Source organism: Symphodus melops (genome assembly GCF_947650265.1).
Source record: "Symphodus melops genome assembly, chromosome: 3".
Lineage (NCBI taxonomy): Eukaryota > Metazoa > Chordata > Actinopteri > Labriformes > Labridae > Symphodus > Symphodus melops.
The window spans coordinates 30,031,245-30,057,126 of NC_136693.1; the positions used below are offsets into that span (position 1 = coordinate 30,031,245).

At 47.2% G+C, this 25,882-nt stretch overlaps 2 protein-coding genes and 1 long non-coding RNA gene across 3 annotated transcripts; 2 read left to right on the plus strand and 1 right to left on the minus strand.

Moving 5' to 3' along the window:
• Positions 1 to 328: 328 nt before the first annotated feature.
• On the minus strand, positions 329 to 13,790 carry ulk3 (unc-51 like kinase 3). The gene is made up of 18 exons (XM_079338718.1): positions 13,720 to 13,790; positions 13,031 to 13,212; positions 12,053 to 12,194; positions 11,830 to 11,970; positions 11,609 to 11,729; positions 11,385 to 11,480; positions 11,057 to 11,200; positions 10,782 to 10,864; positions 9,956 to 10,111; positions 9,767 to 9,872; positions 9,648 to 9,688; positions 9,345 to 9,447; positions 8,431 to 8,495; positions 8,029 to 8,107; positions 6,236 to 6,276; positions 3,185 to 3,232; positions 3,041 to 3,104; positions 329 to 1,446 (listed from the first exon to the last, which is right to left on the minus strand). Exons 3-18 carry the CDS (start codon positions 12,155 to 12,157, stop codon positions 1,430 to 1,432), a joined length of 1,410 nt encoding a protein of 469 aa, XP_079194844.1. The 5' UTR covers positions 12,158 to 12,194; positions 13,031 to 13,212; positions 13,720 to 13,790; the 3' UTR covers positions 329 to 1,429.
• tars3 (threonyl-tRNA synthetase 3) lies at positions 13,727 to 22,388 on the plus strand. The gene is made up of 19 exons (XM_079338717.1): positions 13,727 to 14,086; positions 14,810 to 14,908; positions 15,251 to 15,438; positions 15,592 to 15,715; positions 16,093 to 16,217; positions 16,408 to 16,525; positions 16,747 to 16,811; positions 16,897 to 16,975; positions 17,600 to 17,746; positions 18,075 to 18,173; positions 18,962 to 19,128; positions 19,211 to 19,373; positions 19,497 to 19,634; positions 20,313 to 20,390; positions 20,487 to 20,587; positions 20,706 to 20,810; positions 21,007 to 21,079; positions 21,414 to 21,528; positions 21,856 to 22,388. Exons 1-19 carry the CDS (start codon positions 13,760 to 13,762, stop codon positions 22,002 to 22,004), a joined length of 2,460 nt encoding a protein of 819 aa, XP_079194843.1. The 5' UTR covers positions 13,727 to 13,759; the 3' UTR covers positions 22,005 to 22,388.
• Positions 22,389 to 23,081: 693 nt separating this feature from the next.
• Positions 23,082 to 25,848, plus strand: LOC306821235. The gene is made up of 3 exons (XR_013778761.1): positions 23,082 to 23,390; positions 25,611 to 25,724; positions 25,813 to 25,848. It is a non-coding gene; the product is annotated as an uncharacterized lncRNA (long non-coding RNA).
• Positions 25,849 to 25,882: the final 34 nt, after the last annotated feature.

Sequence of the window (25,882 nt, forward strand, 5' to 3'; positions counted from 1 at the left end):
CAATGAGCTGCACGGACGAGGAGACAGAGGAAGAACTGAGTTGTAATAAATCCCTCGAGTGATTCATGTTTTTTTTTGTAGTAATAGTTTGAAAATGTTTAAACTGAGTTTCCGTCGTTCTCCAAACCTCCACATGCATGTTGTAATCATCAGACGTGTGTACTTTCCCATGCCTGCACGTCTCCCCTCGTGGACATGAGCCAGCTGTTTCTGCAGAGCGGCCTTCCAGATGACGACGACGACGACGATGCATCGTGAGCAAGCGTTTGTCTTTCTGTCGGATCTGAGAGATGAGCGTTTGCCTCGAAACATCCAGACAACACGGAGCTCAGAGGTTACAATGATTTTTATTGAATATCTCATCGAATAAATACACAAAGTATAAAATCACAGCTGGTTAAACATTCAAAATCAAAAATGAAACAATACAGCAGTGAGGAAATCTTTCCAGCAGCAGACTTGATGTTTTTTACTTTTCGTCTCTAAATCCTGTTCCAGCTTTTTTTCCGACACGTCTCTGAATCTTCAAAGTCAAGCTCCCTTTTTGAATATCCAAAGCGCTTAACCTTTTTTTTTTTTTTTGGAGATCAAAACAGCCCGTGTGGACCTACAACAGTGAGGATTATCAGCCTGTTAAGCTGTTCACCATTTCACAGAGGACCAGTTATGAAGGCTTCACACGACTCGCCGTTTCCCCTCAAACACGCAGCCGCTGCCAAACCTAAGAAAATGTGAGTCCAGCGTAAATAAGGCAGAGGCCGCACCTCTCCAGTTTTCCCCTCATCGTGGTGGAGAGCCTGGTGAGGCTGTGGTCGAGCCGCAGTAAAGGCAGTGAGGGGGGAATGTGCATGTTTATATTGTCTTTAGTACTCGTGATTCTTAAACGTTAAAGCTCCTGTGTGATTGTGTTTGCAGGTTTTCACAGTTTTCAGGACGTGCTCTGAACACTGCTGGGATGTTTTCGGCTCAAACAAATGCGGCAGCCTTGGTTTTTACTCGTTTACCATGACACTGTGGTATTGTCATACAAGCTGTCCGGTATTTACATATCAATGGTGATTCAGGGAGAGGGATTTGAGGCCGAGCATTTGCAACATCACAGAGTAAAAGAACTTTTTGCATTCACCAGTTTGAACATTTTAAAATTCAAGAGCTTCTTTTTTTTAACCTACCAAACTTTTTTTTTTAATTCCTTCCAAAAACAATTAATAAGCGCTGAAAGTGCCAGATGCATCATGGAGTCTCCTGCGTCAGCCGAAGCCGTCCCCACATGAAGCTGGCAGCGGTGAGATCCCACCCACACAGTGTTCAGCTTCGGGTAGGATGTGGTGCGCTGCAGGTTTGATTTGGCCCCGGCAGAAACCTGCTCAGGTGGAGTCTGTGGGACCTGAGCGCTGACTGACAGGTGCTGTGATGGAGCGACGACGTCTTACTGAACGCAGCAAGCTGAGAAAACAAAAGATCGATACATGTCAGTGTTTAATTCTGTCCTCAGGTTGACCCGAAGAAACGTTCACACAGAACCCTCTTTGTCCTGTAAATGAAGAACGGCCTCATTATTTTCACACTATTTAGATATCTTCTCAGCCTTGTTTTCTGATCAGGGTGAATGCTTCAGCTTTTAGTGGTGACGCTGCATCAACTCGGCCGCTGACACAGAGAGAGAGAGAGAGAGAGAGAGAGAGAGAGAGAGGGAGCAGCCGGACATGCTAAACGCTAGCTGCCTGCGGCGTGTCTCGGTGTAGTCTCAGGTCAGCAGACAGACTTGGGCGTTTCTGCGACCCTCTCCAGCTGCTGTTGGCCCCGTGCCAGCTCGTACGGCGGTTTTATTAAAACAACAGCAGCAGAAGAAGAAGTCACGTTCTTGGTGAAACTTGAGCACCCCCCCCCCCTCCTTCATAACCCCGCAGGAATTTCTTGCAGAGAACAGGAAATTGACTCGGCTTTAGGTATCTACTACCCGTCCAGAGCTGAGCGCAGAAAACACCAAGAATGAGGCTGCACATGTATTTATGTAACAGCGAGCGGCGGTGTCGTGCACGCCACGTACAGAGGCTACAGTCCTCCTCGCAGCGGTTGTGGGTTTGAATCCGACCTCTGCCCTTTACTGCACGTCATCTCTTCAGCTGAACTTCATTGCATTGATTCCTAAAGAACGCTGACATATGAAGTAAACAGACGTCGCCTCTGTAAGTGTGTTTTTTTTACGTTGAAAAGAGACCTCTTTGCAAACACCAAGACTCGCTTTCACAAGGTCGGCTTTACAACAGGGCAGAGGACAGAGCGGCCCGGGGCGGCACTGAAATGAAACCAAAGAGCCAGACGGTCCTGCAGGGTGGCCGGCACAGCGAGAGCACGGCTCAGGTTTTACAAGCAGGAGGGAAAAAAAGAGACTTTATTACAATCTTCTCTTCATTTCACCATCGTGCCCTTCAAACCTCCGTTAAGGTGCTCAGCAGTGAGGCTGCACACGCTCCTCTCTCACAAGGTTTACTTTGGATTTAATGCATTTATTTTAGAGAGAGAGAGAGAGAGAGAGAGAGAGAGAGAGAGAGAGAGAGACACAGACAGACAGACAGAGGGAGAGAGAGAGACAGACAGAGGGAGAGAGAGAGACAGACAGAGGGAGAGAGAGAGAGAGAGTAAGAGGGGGAGAGAGAGACAGAGAGAGAGACAGACAGACAGACAGACAGAGCCAGAGTAAGAGGGGGAGAGAGAGAGAGAGAGTAACGGAGAAAGGGGGAGAGAGAGACAGACAGAGGGAGAGCGAGACAGAGAGGGGGAGGGAGAGACAGAGAGAGGGAGAGAGAGAGACAGACAGAGGGAGAGAGAGAGAGAGAGTAAGAGGGGGAGAGATAGAGAGAGAACAGAGAGAAAAGGGGGAGAGAGAGACAGAGAGAGAGAGGGGGAATGACATGTTGGAAACGAGCCACAGATCGGACTCTAACCGTGCTGCTCGCTTTTGAGGACTAGATCCTCGGCACGCGGGCCGTGCACATGAACCACTGGGCCCCTGAACACAAACAGCTGGGAAACTCACAGCTTCTGACAGAGTCTGCAAGAGGCTCTCGATCCAGAGACGCGTCCCTCTGAGTCTCCCGCATCTGAAAAACAAACACGAAGCTGTCAGCGACCACAACTCACAGGTAACATCAGGAACACCTGGACAGGAACGCACACATACCTTGATGTGCTTTTTGAGGTATTCTGCTCTGGACATGAGGTTCTGAATCTAGAAAAAAAAGATGAAAGATTAGAAAACGTGGTCATAATTTGAAACTCATGCTTTCATATACGTTTATAAAATGAAATAAAACTCCCTCGCCATTTGTCCCTTCTGGGCCTCCGTACATGTGTGACTGGATTCTACTCTTCTGATTTGTTCTGGTTGACTCGCGATGTTTCTGGGCGGAGCTAGTTTGTTTCCTCCAGCCAATGAGAGTGCAGCACGTGAGCGTAAGCGTCAGATACAATTCAGGGATTGGACGTCTTTTAAACCGGCGAATACGACAGAAGTAAACGCAGCTGCAAAGAAAATATAATCTCAAGCTTTAACTTCGAGTGTTGAACGGTGAAGCTGATGTTGAAGTGCACAAAGTGTCCACTAGAGGAAGTCACGTACACACCCGTTGAAAAAAAAAGCAGAGATCAACATGTTTACAGTCGGCTTCATGAAAAACAAAGAGCTCTGATTAGTTATCGTCTTCATGAGGACAAAAGGGCCGGGGAATTTAAATGTAAAGAAGATGTTTGTCAGGAGGCATAAAAACCCGCCTCAGCTCCTGTTGTCATGGAGACGGCGATCAAAGGGCCTCCAGAGCACCCTTCACTAACCAATGGGAGACGTCGCTCAGGTCCCGGTCTCCTTTTATTAACAGCTCGTTATGAACCCTCATCTTGTAATAATCATGAATTAAACGTCACTTATGAGGTTTTAATGAGTTTGAGGTTAAAGACAAACACAGAACCAACAAGCTAAACACTCCGCTGGATGACATCGCTCTTTGAGGTCCGCCGGCGTGAAGACGAGTCCCGGAGGACTCGAGGAAGGACAAACGGGAACGTGCTAACCTTTAGATGTGCGGGGGGAAACAAACGCTTTGGAAACATCAGATGAAACCGACGCACTTCTTCGTCTTTGTGTTATTTATGACAACGCTTCATATGGCGCACATGTGCTGTTGCTAACTGCTGTCATCATGTGCTTTAAGGCGCTCTTTGCTGCGGTCCTCAGATGACGTTACAGCTCTTGGCTGCTCCTCGAACCTCCTTCAAGCCGATTTCAGAAACACCCTCTTGAAAAAGTCGAGCCAGTATGTGGCTGAGATCCTTCTGTGCTGCAGAGACAGACTGAGGCGTCCCCCCGAGGACGTCAAACACACCTTTATTGACTTCATATCAATGCGTTCACGTGTGACGTTGACCCAGCCTAAGTTTTGGTCGACTTCAGGAGTTTTGTGTTGCATGTGTGAAAGCGGCGTGCTTGTAGTATTAGCCAATCACTCGTTATTACTTCAGCAACATCTGAGGGCTGTGATCACAGGAGATCGAACCTGATGACTTCCAGGCATGCCTCTCAAACACAATCTGTTCCAGTTCATTATTCGGACCACAACCTTTAATCACAATCCCTTTAATCACCAGAGACCATTATGTGGACCAAGTCCACATGGACGAGGACGCTTCAGTACACACTGAAGACTTCCTGTTTAAAAGGGACAGTCAGTCTGTCAGCACTGCCGACGTACTCAGTCAGATGGCGTGCTTTCAACCGCACTGGACAGGAAGAACTACAAGATCACAAGAGAACTACAAGATCACAGAGAACTACAAGATCACAGAAGAACTACAAGATCACAGGAAGAACTACAAGATCACAGAGAACTACAAGATCACAGGAGAACTACAAGATCACAGGAAGAACTACAATATCACAGAGAACTACAAGATCACAGGAAGAACTACAAGATCACAGAGAACTACAAGATCACAGAGAACTACAAGATCACAGGAAGAACTACAAGATCACAGAGAACTACAAGATCACAGAGAACTACAAGATCACAAGAGAACTACAAGATCACAGGAAGAACTACAACATACAATACAGGATATAAAAACTGCATACGGAGTAATTTCTTGGTTTCAATAACCAAAAGCTGCACGCAAACTGCTGCACGCCGTCTACGTTGCTCAAGTACGTTAAACACTGCTAATGTAGCGTTACGATTTCAGACAGCGCTCTCTCTTTGGCGTGCTCTTGGTTGCAAATACGGCGTTTAATATTCGTTTCCTTCGTATTCCTAAACCTTGTGGTATTACATCCCGACAACATGACCTCACACACGCTCCGTCTCTACATCAACACACACACGGGAAGGATAAACGCTGTGGTTAAACGGCGAGGGGACAGGAAATGGAGCCGCAGCTTTGAAAAGCGTGCAGCAGATATGAATACACATGGAGGCCAGTCATGGAAGCATATGTTGGATCTTTTAGGTTCTTACATGCACACATGCTTCAGATTGATCCCCCCGCCCACGCACACGCCCACGCCTCTAATGCTGTGTTAGATTATCACACCCGCATCTGAATTTACTTAAGACAAGCTCAATAAAACTTCAAATAGGGAGGCCCACTCCAGCCTCCATCTGCCTCCGGGGATTCGTCGGTGAAATATTGTCGATGCTGAACGACGCACACAACAAAAAAAAAGGGGGGAGAGGGGGCGGAGCTTTAACGGCCGACATGCGTTCAGTCTGTATCTGGAGGTTTTATCGTTTGGAGGACTCTGCTGAATCGTCTGAGACGGTTGAACTTCAGCGTGTTTCCAGCCGTGTTCCTGCCTTTGTTTGCACCAGAGGAAAACAGACTTTAGACTGTAGATGTTTTATGAGTGAGAGGAACTCAAACGGTAAATTTAAAGGTCGATGACCTTTAAGATGTTTTCAGACTGTGCACGAGTGAGGTTTCAGATCCAGTACAAGTATTCATGTAATTCACTGTCCCCTTTAAGTATCCAATTATAAAGCAGGCAGTGATGTGTGTGTGTGTGTGTGTGTGTGTAACAGTAATAAAGATGATTGATTACATTATTTGGCTTCTATACGGACAAACATGCACATGTGACAGCTGGCTAAAGGCTCTGAGGCGGCGTGATGAAGCGGCTCCTTACAGGTGATGGATCGCTCTTATCGTGAGCACTTAACGAGAAGCCCCTCCTCCCCCCACTCACCTCGCTGTGGAGCAGCTCTCTCCTGCGGCCCTGCGGCTCGGCTGGCTCGACATGAGGAGAGAGAGAGAGAGGGAGAGAGGGAGGATAAATGAGCAGAGCAAGAGTCCAGTCACTAATCACTGTGTTTGTTCAGGAAGAGGTCAGCTACAAGATTGGGTTTCGTTAGCGTGCAGACCGGAGTCTCGAGGGTGGAAATGGTTCTAATGTAGGCCAGTGTGTTCACATGCTGGAGAGAGAGGGAGAGGGAGAGAAAGAGAGAGAGAGGGAGAGAGAGGGAGGGAGAGAGAGAGAGAGAGAGAGAGAGCTTTCTGGTGGCATGTTGGGAAACTGAGCAACAAAGCGCTCTTAGCTAAACAAAAGGCCCAATGTTTCCTCCCCACAGCCCTGCTGGTGGTTTTTACTGTGCCCACACAACGAGGCTGCCGAGAGAGCGAGCGAGCGAGCTAGAGAGAGAGAGAGAGAGAGTACCAGCACATCCAGTATTGTTGTTTAAAGGTGACAATAGTTCATGCATTTCTAGCTCATAGAAACACAGATGTTTCAGATAAGACGTAAAGTAAAAGTGCTGATTCGACTGTTTTTACTGACCTGATGAATCGGATTTCTTGCTGCTCTGAATTCATCTATCGCCGTTTGTTTTTCTTTTTTCGGGTATAATAGCGTTGGCTGTGCGCTCGGCAGCACTTGCATGATGTGTTTTTGAGGAAAAGCGCTGCACGTGTGTCCTGTCCCCCCCCCCCCCCCCACTGGCTCCAGGTGAATTCTCCTGATTATATCCTGCTGCCTTCTCTCCGTCAGCTCACTCGGACAGGCTCAGGCTGTCCTGAAATGTTCCCGAGGACGCGTGTGGAAAAAAAGTCCTGAAACCTCACCTCTAGTGTGGCGAAGAAAACACAAATCCTTCTGTCTTCATGTTGGACTAAAAACAGAATACCCAAATATGCTAAATAGAAATGACCGATGATTCCCCTTGCAGAGATTCAAATCGGTGTCAGCAGCCCGTTTTAAAGTTGAGGGAGAAGAAGGTGCACACAGTCTGACGTCGTGTCGGCAACAAATCAGCAGAAACATCACGAGTGCTTTAACCTTTAAACTGGTTCAACAAATCTCCTCCCCAGCTGCAGAGCGGAGCTCATGTTTAGAAGAGAGATAATAGTTTTTATTTGTTTCCAGTGTGCAATAACACAAACAAATAAAGTGAGCTGGCTGGATAGGAAACAGATGTTCGGGCTCTCGTACCACACACGGGGCGCTGGCACCGGCTCTGATCCCGACTCAAAGCCACATCTGGATCACTCCATCCCACCTCTTCCATTCACGCCGCTCTCCCAGATGAGCTCATGAGCCGGGGCCGAATGGACGCCAGGCCGCAGAGAGAGAGAGAGACGCTGGAGTGTCTTCGTCCGTCTGTCCTTCATTAAGAGTCTTTCACTCTTCCTAACTCACTTCCTCACTCTCATTTCCTGAATCTCTCCGAGCCAATCCAGCGAGCGGGAAGTTTCTCTCAAACATGCACGCACTCAAGACTGACGCTGCGTCTCCACGTGCGGACGAATTACACGACGTGGGAATTATCCCTGATGAAGGAGTTGACCGTAGTCATGACGACCTGAGGAAGAGAATGTGTTTACGACGGGCGGGCGGCTCAGGTTCGAATCGTCTCTCTCCCTGACTCTATCCACTGTCCCACACATTTAAAACACAGATCATCTGGTTAAGATATTGATTGATCCGGTGAGTTTCTCTGTAGGGTGACAGGTGATTCTGGATGTTGAATAAAGACGTTTATTTACCTGCGAGCGCCAGCAGCAGCTCTCCTAAACACTGCTGGTACACGTCCAGGGCCTCCTGATCCTCCGCTCCACTCTCCTCCTTTAACACAAGGTAGAGAATTACACTGAACATTACTGTGAGAACCAGGAAGTAGATGTTTCTGGTTCACCAGTGATCTTTAAAGTCAGCGTTGGTCATTTTAACATCCTGGTTGAAAATGTCTTTAGGTCCTGAATTAATAACCCATGCTCTCTGAAAAACAAACAAAGTAAATCCGTCATCTGTATCAGTTTGTAAGTCTTTGACCAATGTCTGCCACGAGGTACCAATCTGATGAACCAATCAGACGCCTCCCTTTAACAGAGGCTGTTTTGGAGCGAGCTGTGAGAGGGCGTTCGCTTCGTGTCTCTGAATGTCCTGACCTTAGCGATGGCAGCGGAGGCCATCTCCAGAGCAGCCAGCAGCCGGGGTCGATCTCGAGACATTTCTTAAAGAGAGAGAAAAAAGTTTGCATCAAACAGGAACCTGAACGCATCACTCTAAAAAACAAACACTCCTGTAACCTGGACTTGAGATACTCCAGGTTTCATCATATTTATTTAAAGACAGCCGGGAGGAGAAACACCAAACCCACTGAGACACCCAACCTGACCTTTGACCTCTGAGGTCGGGGTAAACACACACACTTCTCTGGATGCATGTTGATACAGGATTACACTTCTGATTAAGGTCATTCATTTCCAGACTCCTGAGCGAAGAAACAGATTGAACAGAAGTGATTTATTAATTTTTTAACAGGAGAACGAAAAACATCTTCTCTTCTTCTTCTTCAACTTCTCACTGAAACTAATCTGTCGTTTTTACTGATGCGTTCAGCATCATAGTGAAACTTTTCATCGGCTAACTGGCTTTTATCCAGCCTCAGCCACACACAGGAAATCTTTTTAATAAAATGTCACCTAACATCACAACTTTCCACATGTTCAGAAACTGAAAAACAGAATTCTTCTTTGTGTCGTTTTATCATATTACAACGGAGCGACACGGGCGCTGTGGCTCAGTGGTTACGTGTCGACCCGCTGCTTCGTCAGCGGCGTGTGATTGGATTAGTTGATGCTGACGGAGACTTCACACAGCAGCCTCGGCCGTCAGTGTGTGAACGCCGCTCGACGCAGAATCCTTAAACTCAAGATTTGTGGATTTTTTTTGGTTCTGAATCAAATCCGATTTTGATCCCCATCCCTCGTGATCAGGAATAAAAACAGGCTGAACTCTGGTTTAATTGAAATCAAGTGTTTGAATGTTTGACTCCGCCGCAGCGAGCCGGCTTCATTACCTCGCAGGACATCTCTGGAGGTCCGCGCCTCCTCAAAGCTCGCTCTGTTGTCGGAGGCCACCAGGGCTTTCAGCTCCTCGGCTCTGGACGCGTACTGGCTGACCTGCGGGGAGTCCTCTTACATTGACTCAACATAATCATGTCAACCACGCCATACGCTCTACATCCTCTCCATATGGTTTTAATAGAGGAGAATTCATTCCCAGTGAAAGCCACTGGAGTGTAATAATGAGGAGAAAAAAGACCAAGTGAAAAAAAAGGAAATAATCCGAACGTGAAGGCGGGGAGCGCTTCAAGGCTTACCTTCTGTCTGAGGGCGTCTTTACGCTGTCGGTCCGTCTCGTCTGTGGAGCGAGGAAGAGAAGTTGTGATTTGATGTGGGGCATTGTTGGAGAGGACATACGTGTGGTGGTTACTCTTACAGTGAACAGCAGGGACAAAGTGCTCGAGGGCACTGCAGTACAGAGAGAGAGCGGCCGACCTCTCCCCCTCCTGGTCCTTCTGCACGGCCTGCAAAACCAGCTCCTTCTGCAGACAGGAAACAGGAAGTGGCATCACACAGTGCATGAACTCCGACCTCCTCACACATTTGCTCAGACTCATTTTCTCACCGCTTTCCCGATGCTCTCTGCACTCGGCATGTGCTCCAGATCCACAAAAGGATGGGCGAAGAACTCGGCGAAGGTGATCCGGGAGTCTGGGTTTCTGTCGAGCAGCCGCAGCAGAAGGTCTCTGCAGTCCTTGGAGACCCGGGCCCCGGGAGGGAGCTGATGCACAAAACACGACCTTATCATGTTCCACTCTATCCACAGGATGGCGCCGGGGAAAAGGACAGCAGACCTTTCCCGTCTCACGTCACCACTTTTTATCAAAAGATGACCTTAAAACTATGTGAGTCCCTATTCAGCCAATCAGGACAAAGATACAACGACGACTTTCTGCTTCAAGCCTTGAAACCTCCGATTCACCCATCACACGTACAGTGAGGAACTGAAGTATTCCAACACACTGCGATTTAGCAGGATCTCATGTTGATCATACATTTCCACTGTGAGAGACAGAATGAGTTCAGATGAATAAGTGGAGGAGAGTAGCGGGTCTTTGAGAGCCAGAATTCTTGCTGATTTTCAGGTGTTCAAATATGTGCAGCAATAAAATACAAACAAATTATTTAAAAATCAAACACTGTGATTTCCAGATTTTTTTTTTAATTCTGTCACAAAATCGCAGGTTGTTTAAATACTTCTGCTCCTCACTGTCATGATCATTTCTGATGTTCTAATGAGCTCTGACTCTACTGCCAGTGCTCCTTCGAACAATGTGTGAAAGGGCGCCCTCTAGTGGTTAAACGCTGAACATCCCCCACGCAAATCCTGAGGAGTGCCGAGGGCCTCTGAGCTCCACGGGATGAAAGGTGAGTCGTTCATGATCACTCACCTCCACAGGCTGGTTACTCCGAATCTTTTCCTCCAACTCGGCGTACGACCTCGATGCAAACGGCGCTCGCCCAAACAGAGCCTCTGCACGCACGCACACACACACACACACACACACACACAAACGACGTGGACTTTAAAACACAAAGGTAACTGCAACCTCTGAAGACGCTGAAAAGGGCGGATCACTTCGTCCCTGCGTAACGCCACAGGGAGCGTCAATATGGCGGTCCCTTTCAGGACATGAGTTAGACTGCCAGGCCACATAAAACTCACCGTAGAGGATGACTCCCACCGACCACAGATCGACCCTGGAGTCGTACTGACGTCGACACACCATCTCAGGAGCCATGTAGAGAGGCGAGCCTCTCAGGGCGCTCTGCTCGTCCCACGGGGACATGTACTGGGCGAAACCGAAATCTGAGACCAGACCAGAAAGTTCAGACCAAGGCGCCTAAAGACGTGACAAACTGCTGCACACGACATGACTCAACCCTAACCACGATAACGCTAATGTGGCGTTTCCAAAGAGTGTGTGTGTGTGTGTGTCGACAGACGAACACAGTGATGTAATATCTGCTCTGGCGTGTGATGATGTCATCACCTGCTAGTTTGAGGACCGAGTCGCTGAGCAGAATATTCTGGGGCTTCAGGTCCAGGTGAGAAATGTTTCGCTCATGAAGAAACTGGAGTGCACAGGCTGTTTGTGCAGAGACACACACACACACACACACACACACACACACACACACACACACACACACACGTGTGATTTGGGGTGATTTTTTTAATGACTTCCGATCTGACATGAAGAGGCGTCTGACTCACCCATCTGCTGCAGGAAGCGGCGTGCGACCCTCTCAGGTAAAAGTCTGCGGCTGCGGATGAAGCTCGAGAGATCTCCGCCGGAGCACCACTCCAGGATGAGATAAATGTTCTCTGCATCCCACTGAGAGAACAACTCACACATCATCATTCATCCTTTTTATGAACGCGAGTCATTGCAACCGTCTCCGCTCACGTATTGACCTTCTGATGACCTCTAATACCTGAAAGTCTTTTAGCTGGACGATGTGAGGATGGCGCATCGTCTTGAGGATTTCGATCTCCGTCAGCAGGTTTTCTGTCGACGATCTGTTCAGACTTTTCTTTGCAACCACCTTCACCGCCACCGCCTCCCGACTGTCGCCCTGCGCAGCCACAGAGGATGTTCAGGCTCGAATAGTGTGTGTGCGCGTGTGTGTGTGTGTGTGTGTGTGTGTGTGGGCCCACCTTCCTGTAGGCTTTGTAGACCGTTGCGTAGGTTCCGCTGCCCAGCCGCTCGGTGAGGATGAAGCCGGACAGTTTTGGTGGAGCGAAGCTGGAGGCTGAAGCCATGATGACGCCAACATCCGACGTGCGAGCAGAGTTCTGACTGCAGAGACAAGAACGTGGTCATACCTCCGAATCTCTTCTCCCAGGAGAAGGCGGGGCCGGAGGCGGTGGCGTTCATCTTTTGGTGGTTTAAAGGTTTGATCCTCTTTAAAGGGCTCAATGTTTTTATTACCTTTTTTTATTTCTCGTGTGGCTCTCTTCTTTTACAATCAGCTTCTGTTTGTTTGTTTTTACCTTTCAAGGAGCTTTTAGAGCCCCTCCCCCTTTTTTTACAGAAACATCACTGCTGGAAATATTGTAGTTCCTTGACCCGTTTAGAGGAACCTTTTTAGCTCCTGCCTTGTCGGAGATACTCTTGTTGGAAATTAAAGTTTTAATTCCATGTTTGATGAATCAGCAGGAGAGCTCAGAACAAGTTTGACCACTTGTAGAGTTTCTCTTTCCTTCTTTAAACTCAAAAGACACCAGCTCGTCTTCTAGAATAAATCAGGTGTAACTTTGACCCGTGATTAAAGCCTCTGTTTACCTGTACCTGCAACCTTTCAAAATAAAACTTTACATATAAAATAAACTCCTATTCTTGCTGCTGTGAGTCTTTCGTGTAAATATGACACAGACTAATATTTAAATTAAACTGTATGAGATGATTCTGTTTTTCTAAAGCTCTTATTGTGACTTTAATGAATCTCTCTGATGATTTATTAAGTATTAATAATCCTTTAAACACATTTTATTCCTCAGTTTGGGAGCTAAGCTTTAGCTTGCTACCTTCAGAGATATATAATGTTTTTATCTTTTTTAAATGTATCTTCAATTAAAGCTCAGCTGGGAGGACTTGTATTAATTTAAATAAAGACATAAAGATCTGACTCTTACCTGTAGGCTGATCAATCCAGAGGACATGCATCAATGTTTACATGCCAGCTTCACGCTGCGCCGCACAGATCAGCTGATCACCTTCTTCTTCTTCTTCTGTGTTTTTATTGGGAGTTGACAAACTACGGGTTGGTGCATTACTGCCACCTGCTGGTGTGGAGTGGATCAGGATGTGTCATCACCTCAAATAAATATGAACACTGAATTATTTAGCAGTAAAGTAAACACATTTTAATGTTTTCAGGGCAAATATGTTGAGTTAGTGCAGTAGGAGCCCTCTTCCATCTGGTATATTACTTTATATTCATTTATTGTCTCAATAATCATCACATCTGTTGTTGTTCATGGTCTGTAAATTAAAGGTTTTATATATATATATATATATATATATATATATATATATATATATATATATATATATACATACATACATACATACATATACATATATATATATATATATATATATAGAGAGAGAGAGAGAGAGAGAGAGAGAGAGAGAGAGAGAGAGAGAGAGAGAGAGAGAGAGAGTAATAATGATGTTTGTTTCTTAATTTTAAAAAGTCCCAATACAGAATGAAACACACATTATCAACATTTCTTTATGGGGAGATCTTGAATATTATTAGATAATTTAAAATGTTGTTTTGTTTTCTTTCTTGTTCAGCTTTTATTTCCAAACCCCTCACCGGAAGTCAGCTGTCGTCCTGATATGATGGTCCTTTAAAGATGGCGGAGCGCTTGGCTGCACGTTTGACCGCTCAAGAGGAGCACATTGTCCTCCTCACCGCGGAGATCTGCGCGCTCAGGGACGGGTTGATCCGAGGCGTGGACCCCGCGGGGGGTACCTCCATCTCCCCGGAGCTGGAGAGCCTGCAGGCCGACAACGAGAAGCTGAAGTACCGGTTGCTGCACCTCCGGAGGGCTCTGCAGGAGGAGGCGGCTCTGCAGGAGGAGGCAGGTCTGCAGGAAGCGCACGGACAGAAAGCAGCAGGAGTGAAGAATGGGAAAGCTCTGCAGAAAACTACCAGTGCAGAGAAGACGACTAACAATAAGGTAGGAATGATGTGTTCAGGGACTGTACGGAGCTACAGGCAGACATATGAAGAAGTGTTGCAGCAGGTTGCATCAGTGTTATAAAGGGCCTCTCTCATGTGGAGCCAAATAACAAACTACAGCCACCTCCAGAAATAGCTGCCTACCTCAGTGCTGCAGTCACACTTTGGATGCATGCTGCCATGTTCACTGATATTAATATGAAGTCTAAAGTGAGACACAAAGGGAATCACAGCTCCAGAAAAAACAAACAACTACAGTCCAGTATATCTAATGGTCAAATCAAATCAGTGTGTGTGAGTACAATGAACATCTGACATGTTATTTGACTTTATACAACCTTTCTCCCATCATTCATCGTTTTATTTCTCCCTTCCCGAAAAACCACAAAAAGCAAAATGCTGAGAATATTTAGTCCAAGCTGTTAATCGCAAAAATGCTCAAACTTTTAAAAAACAAACCAACGGACTCCCGTTCATTGAGGACGTGGGAACCTGCCCACTTCACCTGTGTGCTGACGGCTGTGAGGGGACGACACGTGGGTGCAAACATTCAAGCCGATCAGATTTTGTTCAATGATGGTGTTTTTAGACGACCATGAAATCAGTGTGTCAGGAAGTAAAATGAGCCGTGTGTGTGTCGCTTCAATGCGTGCAGAGATACTGAGCTGTGTGGAATAAAACACACACACACACACTCACACCCTTCTCTTTGTGTGGACAGGTGCCGCCCCCGGATAAAAAACCAACTGATGGAAACAACAAGAAGGAGAAGAAGCAGGAGAAGGGAGGAGGAGGAGGAGGAGGAGGAGGAGGGAAAGAGGTGATTATTGTGAAGGAGTTTGAATTATTCATGTAAGAACAATCAGAATATTTACACGACACTCTCTTTCTCTAACGCATGGAGACGAGGATGCTGTTTTTTATTTATAGTAAGCAGGACGAACACAGAGCAGCCATAGATACCAACGTAACACAAGGTGCATCATTAAAGTACAACAGAGTGTTAATATTGTAAAAAAAACATTTTAAAGCACTCCTTCGCTTTGAAGCGTTCGTCCTTTGCACCTTCACAAACTGGCCCGTCAGTGATCCGTCAGCGGCCTCCGTCTGTGGACGGGCTGAATGCGTGTAGATTCTTATCCTCGTGTTTGTCTCGCTGCAGCTGAAGCCCTGGCCTGAGTACATCTCGCAGCGCCTCGGTCTGTACGAGCAGCTGAAGAAGGAGAGCGACGCCCTGCTGCAGGAGAAAGCTGCCCGCAGCACACCCATCACCGTGGAGCTGCCTGACGGGCGGCGGCTGGAGGGGAAGGCCTGGATCAGCACGCCGTACCAGCTAGCTTGTGATATCAGGTAAGTGAGAGATTTAACCTCCGAGTGCAGGTTTTTTATTTTCCCACTAATGATGAAGGGTTGTTTCACAGTTTCCGCTTATTTCGACTGAAGAGATGACATGAAATGTTGACCGAGTTCTTTGAACGCGACTTTCTTTACACTTTTTTTCAGTCAGGGTCTGGCTGACAACGCAGTGATTTCCCGGGTAAACGGAGACCTGTGGGACCTGGACAGACCTCTGGAGCAGGACTGCTCTCTGGAGATCCTACGCTTTGACAACGAGGATGCACAGGCGGTGAGAACTTTTTCTCATTTTAAAGATCATCCTTTCAGGTGTCCAATCGTACGCTAGGGTCTGACCTTTGACCCAGAACACCTGCTTTTATTTTAATGATCTGAAACACGTTAGCGCCGTGTTTGCACGTCGTAACCTCATGGAAACACATCCTGCAGCTCAGGAGGAGCGGGGCGTTAAGACATACACTGTCTAGACTACGCCAGCAGGGGGCGACCTGCAGCACAGGGCCGAGGCCGCACAGTCTGACCTCTGAACCTGTCGGTCCTGATGCAGCGTCTAAACCGTGCACGAGCGTGAGACGACGCTCCAGCCTCGTGCGTCCCACATGGTCGGCTGTACCTCAGGTGATTTGTGGATCTTCTTTTTGTCTTCAGGTGTATTGGCACTCGAGCGCTCACATCCTGGGCGAGGCCATGGAGCGCTTTTATGGAGGCTGTTTGTGTTACGGACCCCCCATTGAGAACGGTTTCTACTACGACATGTTCCTGGATGGACAGAAGTGAGCGAATGTTTTCACACACACTCTGCACACAAACCTTCGTGGGCCGAGAAGACCACGCCCTTCGAAGGCTGCGGCCCACCAATGAATGTTTAAATTGGTGCATTTTCCCCCGAAGCGTTCATTTCTGTCTTCTTTGAATCTCGTTTGTTTTCAATAAAGAAGTAAAAGACGTGTTTGCTGCTTCCAGGGGCGTGTCCAGTGTTGAGTTCGGGGACCTGGAGACTCTGTGTAAGGCTGTGGTGAAGGACAAACAGCCCTTTGAGAGGCTGGAGGTCAGCAAGGAGACGCTGTTGAAGATGTTCAAGGTGAGAAGTAGGCGGAGCCTCTGCTGCATTCAGGCTTAAAACTTAAAATATGTTCAAGTAAAAATAATTCAAATAAAATTAATCGACAAGTCGGGCATCCTAATTCTTCTCCGAGTCGTTCCGACGTGATCGTTTACCAACTCTGAACTCGTTGTGTCGACGCCACATGAGTGCAGGGTCCGCCTCCGCGTGATGAGAAAAGCTTTGTTTGAATCTTTCAGTACAACAAGTTCAAGTGTCGCATCCTGAACGAGAAGGTCACCACGCCGACCACGACAGTCTACCGGTGAGAAACACTCGGCGTGCCTGTGCACAGTCAAATCACATGTGAGGTGTTTGTAATCTGTGTGTGACTCCTGGATCCTGTTCAGATGCGGGCCCCTCATCGACCTGTGCAGAGGCCCCCATGTCAGACACACGGGCAAGATCAAAGCCATGAAGATATACAAGGTGAGACACACACACACACACACACACACACACACACACACACACACACACACACACACACACAAACAAGGACCTTTATTGTGAAGGGATTCCCTCGTTTATTTCAAGTTTAAGCAGCTTTATTGTGGAGGGATTCCCTCGTTTGTCACCTAAACAAGGAGCTTTATTGTGGAGGGATTCCCTTGTTTATGTCGCCTAAACAAGGAGCTTTATTGTGAAAGGATTCCCTTGTTTATGTCACCTAAACAAGGAGCTTTATTGTGGAGGGATTCTCTCGTTTATTTCACCTAAACAAGGAGCTTTATTGTGAAAGGATTCCCTTGTTTATGTCACCCAAACATGGACCTTTATTGTGAAGGGATTCCCTCGTTTATTTCAGGTTTAAGCAGCATTATTGTGGAGGGATTCCCTCGTTTATTTCACCTAAACAAGGACCTTTATTGTGAAAGGATTCCCTTGTCTATGTCGCCAGCTGAGAAGTTTTCAACATAGAATCGAAGGACCTAGAAGCTAACAACTGTTTTATAAAAGTCTTAGCGCGTCCTGAATATCAGCCCTGCTGTGTCTCATATCGAGTCTGTTGAGAAAGTGCTGATGACTCATCTTTTACCCGTCTGTCGTCAGAACTCTGCTACCTACTGGGAGGGCCGCTCCGACATGGAGACTTTACAGAGGATCTACGGGATTTCCTTCCCTGACTCCAAGATGCTGAAGGAGTGGGAACGCTTTCAGGAGGAGGCCAAGAACCGAGACCATCGCAAGATCGGCAAAGTGAGTCACGAGGGAGCAGGCAGACCGGGCGGCTGCGGCCTGGACCCGAAACCTGAAACCCCACAACAAAGGAGGTTGTGATTCTTATTTGTAAGAAGAGACGACTGACACAAGTCCTTTAAGGATTCAGTCCTCGTCAGAGTCTCCTTCTGTGGTCTTTAGATGGGGTCCACACGAGTCCCACATCACATCACCAATGAGGGCTCGGCCTCCACGTCTTCGTCCTCCTCTTCAGCTGCACTCACTGATTTTAGTTTGTCATCGTTTCACCTGCAGGTTTTTTTTTTTTTTTTGAGGATGATCTTTAAAGAAGTGATTTGCTTCACAGGATCAGGAGCTGTTCTTCTTCCATGATCTCAGCCCTGGCAGCTGTTTCTTCATGCCACGCGGCGCCTACATCTACAACACGCTCACCGAGTTCATCAGGGTAAGAAGCTGAATGAAGCCTCGCTTCTCCTCACACTGATCTGGACTCTACAAGTTTGTTTTTAATCGTACGGATTCCCTGATTTAAGGAGCAGTAACTCTGCCCCCTGGTGTTTAAAATGTGTACTGCAGTCTAAACTCTAATCATCACAGAGAGCTGTCTCCCCCCCTCCTCTCACACAGGTCAGCATGTGGTGGACACTGTAGCTTCAGTGTTTAGCCAGCTCTGCATGTGGTGGACACTGTAGCTTCAGTGTTTAGCCAGCTCTGCATGTGGTGGACACTGTAGCTTCAGTGTTTAGCCAGCTCTGCATGTGTTGGACACTGTAGCTTCAGTGTTTAGCCAGCTCTGCATGTGTTGGACACTGTAGCTTCAGTGTTTAGCCAGCTCTGCATGTGTTGGACACTGTAGCTTCAGTGTTTAGCCAGCTCTGCATGTGGTGGACACTGTAGCTTCAGTGTTTAGCCAGCTCTGCATGGGTCTGTAAAGCTTTCTGCGTTCTTACCTCTCTCCGTGTTTCAAAAGCATCTCCAATCTTAAGTCCCTCCAGGATTTCCTTTATTTTTTACGGTCTTACTTCGTGGCAGCTTTTCGGAAAAAAAAAAAAAATTAATAAAAAATTGCAATTCATGTTTCAATGTTTTTACGAAGCGAAAGTTGCAAAACTAATTTTTTTTCACGTCAACCATTTTCTTGTTGTAGTTGAGTGGTGTCTATATTTTAACCTGAGCAGAGCCATTCCTCTGCCAGTCTTTTCTTGTTGACGTGGTTCCTCTCTGATTTGCCAGGACGAGTACTGGAGAAGAGGCTTTCAGGAAGTTGCTTCCCCGAACATCTACAACAGCAAACTGTGGGAGACGTCGGGCCACTGGCAGCACTACAGCGAGAACATGTTCTCCTTCCCGGTGGAGGAGGACGTCTTTGCACTCAAGCCCATGAACTGCCCGGGACACTGGTACATTCACAACACGTTTGACAACTATCAGACATCAGTGCGTCTCAGGCGTTTGATTGCTCGCTCCTCCTCTGTCCCGTAGTCTGATGTTCGGCCACAGGCCTCGCTCGTGGAGGGAGCTTCCTCTGAGGCTGGCGGACTTCGGCGTCCTGCACAGAAACGAGCTGTCGGGAACTCTAACGGGGCTGACCAGAGTGCGGCGCTTCCAGCAGGATGACGCCCACATCTTCTGCACCATGGATCAGGTGACCACATGCGGGCTGTCTGCGTTTTTGTTCCGTGCTTTAACACAAGTTGGACATCATTTATTTTCTGCTGATCGTGAACTTCTTCCTTTCAATGTGAATCCTCTTTTTTTGTTTTTTAAGATCGAGACGGAGATGAAGGGCTGCCTGGATTTCCTCCGCTGTGTTTACGACGTGTTTGGATTCTCCTTCCAGCTTCACCTCTCCACCCGTCCAGAGAAGTTTCTGGGCGACATCGCCGTGTGGAATCAGGCTGAGCGGGTAAACGGCCTCCTGCACCCAGCTGTGTTTGAAATGAATCTGAAGCTACGGTTTGACCTCGACAAGATCTGACTTCTGAAGTGTGAGACGGCGTTTAAGTGGAAATACAAAAAGCAGGATCTTTGCAAAGCTTGGTGCTGATACTTAAACTGCACTGTTTGTGTGTTTGCAGACTGTATCTACAGTGTTTGGACCATGCACTGTTTGGTCCAAACACTGAAGATACAGTCTGCAAACACACAGCGTGTCTGCTACACTTCCTGCAGTTATCAGAGTTGTGTCAGTGACTCCTGTGAGGCACAGAACAGTCACGGCGAGCTGAGGAGCTATGAGAGGAATTACGGTATTTATTTATTTATCCAAAGAACATCGACCCGATCCGTGAGACTCGTCCACGATCCGATCTGAACCATTTGATTCTGTCAGTGAAAAAGTCTGAGTCCGTTTCCCTGGAAACGAGGGAAACTCTGGGTTTTTGAGCTCACTCAGACCCGTTCCAAAGAGAGCGTTAACTTTACCTCCGGGTCTGTTGCTATGGTTACTGTGAACCTTCAAAGGTTATTTTATCGTCGTGGTGCAGACGTTGAACACAGAGAGGACCTACTCAGAGACGATGAAAGTTTCTGCAGGTCTGCTTCCCAGTCGTTTCTGTGCCAATCCGTGTCTCGTCTTTGACAGCAACTGGAGAACAGCTTGAACGAGTTTGGGGAGCCGTGGAAACTCAACCCAGGAGACGGTGCTTTCTACGGGCCCAAGGTCAGACGCCTCCCTCATCCTTCCTGCCACACGGAAAATCAGTTTTATTCTCTGAGGGGTCAAAAAGTTCTGCTTTTCTTCGGTTTCTGTTTCTAGATCGACATTAAAATCAAAGATGCAATCGGACGTTACCACCAGTGTGCAACCATTCAGCTCGACTTCCAGCTGCCCGTCCGCTTCAACCTGACCTTTGTGGGGTGAGTCAGCGCTGCACGCCTTCCTGCAGCTCCGTGGCTCCAATAAGTTTTAAAAACGGTCTAATTTAACTTCAAAACGTCACACTTCAACGGCCTTCGGGATGCACGTGTTTTGCAGGAAGGACGGCGATGACAAGGCCCGACCGGTCATCATCCATCGCGCCATCTTGGGCTCGGTGGAGAGGATGATCGCCATCCTCACAGAAAACTACGCTGGGAAATGGTGAGGCGCTTCAAAGCTGTTCTTGCATTTGAGAACTTACAAACTAACTACGATGTCACATTTTAGTGCACGTCCATCTTTTTTTTTTACTCAGCGACGCCCTTTTCCCTCGATAGCATTCTTCCAACGCATCACCCAGGCGTCCCTGGGTGGGTGGGTGTAAAGGCTTCTTTAAAGTCCTCTGTCTTTCCTCCAGGCCTCTGTGGCTCTCTCCTCGTCAGATCATGTTGGTGCCCGTCAACCCCTCCTGTGAGGACTACGCCAAGAAGGTACGTCTGAGCCGGAGTTGTGCCGTATCCATGGCGATGGTGATTAAAATGCAAACAGTGTGAAAAGCGATGAGCAGAGCCGACATCAGTCTGTGCCGTCGTCTGTGCATTTAGAGACAGCAAAGTGTCTTTGGAGCAGCCACAGCCAATCAGGAGTCGACTAGTCTTTGTTTACTTTTTACGCACATCACACGTTTGGATCCTCGTGTAAATGTCGCCGTGATTCAGACCAGAGCAAACGAGCCAGAGGTGTAATTTGGACCCCATTTTAATGCTGTTTTTTTTTTTTTGTCATTAACTCCATCTCTCTGTGATCGTTTGGTCGTCCTGTCAGGTGTGTAAGCAGTTCACAGAAGCTGGTTTCATGGCGGACGCTGACCTGGACTCCAGCTGCCTCCTCAACAAGAAGATCCGAAACGCCCAGTTGGCCCAGTATAACTTCATCCTGGGTGAGAAAACGGAAGAAGCCTGCGATCAGTTTTAAATTCTGCCCGGTTCATTTCTGTTCATCGTGCACACAGCAGGACACACGGTCCCCGAATACGCTGCACATCTAAAGAATCCAGTTTCTAATTAGCCGAGTGAGGAATTAAACTTCTTCCACAGACACACAGAGAAGGCGAGCTGACACCTGTGTCATATAATACTGCCCCCTGGTGGTGTGACAGTGCAGGACAAAATGATGGGCCTCTCAGGACTTCAGCTTCCTCTCTCCTGTTTTCAACGTTAGAACAACAACACGTCTTCAGTGTTTAAACCTGTTTTTTTCTCGGCAGTGGTCGGAGAGAAGGAGAAGATGACCAACGGCGTGAATGTGCGCACCAGGGACAACAAAGTCCACGGCGAGCTGTCGGTGGCCCAGGTGCTGGCTCGCCTCACGCTGCTCAAACAATCCCGCTGTCGGAGCGCGGAGGAGGAGTTCTGATCGAGGCAAAGAACAATCCGGACTCTCCAGTACGATTTACCTCAGCGACCGTCAGTGAGGGGAAACATGATGGAGAAGAGAAAGTGTCGGACATGGAGCAGAAATCACACGGATGTATCAGGCTGCTAAACAGCACGAGGTCATCAGTGAAGGACGATGTCAACGTAACGTGTTAACTGAAGGAAAGTTACCCAAACAATGTGGCTGAAGGTTTTTTTTTTTTTACAAAGGTCGGTCCTCATGGAGAAAACTAGAAATCCAATAAATGTGAGTGTGAGGCTGTGATTCTGTTTCCCTACAGGAGAGTCACCATGTTTATCTGATGAAACTTTAATAAGAGAGTCTGTCTCCACCCAGGAATTAAAAACAATTTACTAAAACTGAGTCATTGTTTTTTTTTGTTTTTTTTTTTACATGCAGATGTGAAACAACTTTATTCCCTCCACCAACTCGATTTAAACAACTGTGATGTTTGAATGAGCTGTGGGGACTCGGGTTGGGAACTGACCTGGAGGGTTGTTGGTTTCAATCCCGATGCACTGATGTGCAGCTTGAAGCCCCAGAACAGTAGAGCTTAAAAACCTTCACATGAAGCAGAGGTCAAAAATGTCAGAATTTAGAAGTGCCAGTAGGAAACTTCCCCAAGGGGGCGCCATGTGACTGCACTCCTCTCACCGACCTACAGTTTAAAAAAAAGTTTGTCAGTGAGTTTCCCCTTTTATGAAGATGAAAATATATTCATAAAATAGAAAATAGTAGTTTTTTTCTTTTTTAAACAACTTTGATTATTTTCCACATTTTTTGTTAACCATAAAAAATGAACCTTTGGATATATTTTGCAGAGATTTTACAAAAAATAATTAAATCAATACTGAATTAAATTAATTATAAATAAAAATAGTTTCTCACTGTATTTATTGTCTTTATGTTAATACGTGTTCACTTAGGGATTGGTAAATATACATGTATACATACAGAGTGTGTAACTATTCTCTCCAGTGGACGGAGTAAAGTGGTTTCCAAACTTTCGCTTGGTGTAAATAAAGTCTGCAGACGTGATGACGTAGATGACACGCCCCTCCCTTCTTTATATGGTGTTTGTTTTCCTGCAACCTTCAACCTTTTCCCAGGAATCCACCTTTTCTGCGTTACATCATTGAGCACTGTGGGTAACTCCACCGAGTTCAGTCTGCAGGTAAGCCCACTAAATGGTCACACAGCGGGCAGCCTGTGAGTCCTGGACCAGGTGTGGACCAGGTACCAGCACCGGACTGTCACCTATACCCGGAAGTTGGCATCCATGCAGTCAGCTGATAAACACCCTGATGAGATGAAGAGCTCTCCATGATAATCTGTGACGGAAGGTCCCAACTTTCATTATCACAGGTAAGAATAGTGGTCGAAAGGACTTTAAATGCACCAATGTTTTCCAAATCTTAGGTAACAAGGAAGTGATGTGCCAACTCTTCATTCAACATGTGTGTCTGTGCATGAGTGTGTTACTGCAATCTTTAAGTAAATATATACATATAACTGTCACTGAAGTATGTGTGTGTGTGTGTGTGTGTGTGTGTGTGTGTGTGTGGTGTTAAAAAACTACAACTAAGATGATCTGTTACTGTATATGAAGTGCTTGGGATAGACTCTGGTCTGAGAGAGAGAGAGAGACACACTGGTCTTTGAATGTAGCTGGGTCCTGGTCTTTGAATGTAGCTGGGTCCTGGTCTTTGAATGTAGCTGGGTCCTGGTCTTTGAATGTAGCTGGGTCCTGGTCTTTGAATGTAGCTGGGTCCTGGTCTTTGTATGTAGCTGGGTCCTGGTCTTTGAATGTAGCTGGGTCCTGGTCTTTGAATGTAGCTGGGTCCTGGTCTTTGAATGTAGCTGGGTCCTGGTCTTTGAATGTAGCTGGGTCCTGGTCTTTGTATGTAGCTGGGTCCTGGTCTTTGTATGTAGCTGGGTCCTGGTCTTTGAATGTAGCTGGGTCCTGGTCTTTGAATGTAGCTGGGTCCTGGTCTTTGAATGTAGCTGGGTCCTGGTCTTTGTATGTAGCTGGGTCCTGGTCTTTGTATGTAGCTGGGTCCTGGTCTTTGAATGTAGCTGGGTCCTGGTCTTTGTATGTAGCTGGGTCCTGGTCTTTGAATGTAGCTGGGTCCTGGTCTTTGAATGTAGCTGGGTCCTGGTCTTTGAATGTAGCTGGGTCCTGGTCTTTGAATGTAGCTGGGTCCTGGTCTTTGTATGTAGCTGGGTCCTGGTCTTTGTATGTAGCTGGGTCCTGGTCTTTGAATGTAGCTGGGTCCTGGTCTTTGTATGTAGCTGGGTCCTGGTCTTTGAATGTAGCTGGTTCCTGGTCTTTGTATGTAGCTGGGTCCTGGTCTTTGAATGTAGCTGGGTCCTGGTCTTTGTATGTAGCTGGGTCCTGGTCTTTGAATGTAGCTGGGTCCTGGTCTTTGTATGTAGCTGGGTCCTGGTCTTTGAATGTAGCTGGGTCCTGGTCTTTGTATGTAGCTGGGTCCTGGTCTTTGAATGTAGCTGGTTCCTGGTCTTTGTATGTAGCTGGGTCCTGGTCTTTGAATGTAGCTGGGTCCTGGTCTTTGTATGTAGCTGGGTCCTGGTCTAGTATGTAGCTGGGTCCTGGTCTTTGTATGTAGCTGGGTCCTGGTCTGTAAATGTAGCTGGGTCCGGATTTTGTATGTAGCTGGGTCCTGGTCTTTGTATGTAGCTGGGTCCTGGTCTAGTATGTAGCTGGGTCCTGGTCTTTGAATGTAGCTGGGTCCTGGTCTTTGTATGTAGCTGGGTCCTGGTCTAGTATGTAGCTGGGTCCTGGTCTTTGTATGTAGCTGGGTCCTGGTCTGTAAATGTAGCTGGGTCCGGATTTTGTATGTAGCTGGGTCCTGGTCTTTGTATGTAGCTGGGTCCTGGTCTAGTATGTAGCTGGGTCCTGGTCTTTGAATGTAGCTGGGTCCTGGTCTTTGTATGTAGCTGGGTCCTGGTCTTTGTATGTAGCTGGGTCCTGGTCTTTGAATGTAGCTGGGTCCTGGTCTGTAAATGTAGCTGGGTCCGGATTTTGTATGTAGCTGGGTCCTGGTCTTTGAATGTAGCTGGGTCCTGGTCTAGTATGTAGCTGGGTCCTGATCTTTGTATGTAGCTGGGTCCTGGTTTTGAATGTAGCTGGGTCCTGGTCTTTGAATGTAGCTGGGTCCTGGTCTAGTATGTAGCTGGGTCCTGATCTTTGTATGTAGCTGGGTCCTGGTCTTTGTATGTAGCTGGGTCCTGGTTTTGAATGTAGCTGGGTCCTGGTCTTTAAATGTAACTGGGTCCTGGTCTTTAAATGTAGCTGGGTCCTGATCTTTGTATGTAGCTGGGTCCTGGTCTTTGTATGTCTCTTCTCTTCCTGTCTCCGTCCTTTTAAGGGAAAAAGGCAGAGGAGGTTATGATCAGTCACGTCGAGTGTGTTCATTTCCGTGAAACAAAAATTACGGGGGAAAATACTAAGCCTCGCGGTCCCGGAAGACAGATCCTCTGCCCCCCCGCAGCTTTCCCCATCAATCAGACAGAATCACGACACGCTCTCTCTGAGTTTCATGTTTATCTCTCCGCCTCTGTAAGCGAACAATCCAACATCATCTACAGGATCGCTGCTGCTCTGTCCAAATCTTGACGAGATGTGGAGGACTGTTTTAATCGTCTGTCTCGTCTGCTTCCACGAGACCCGAGCTGGCGGTGAGTTGTTTGTTTGTGTTTGTTTATTTTAAATATGACTCTGTGTTCATAAAGCCTAAACAAAACCTTTTACTGTGAATACATGAAGGTCGAGGATCATCTCATCCTGAGGGGAAAACAAACAAGACAGAAATGTTTCCAGTGTGTGTTAAATCACT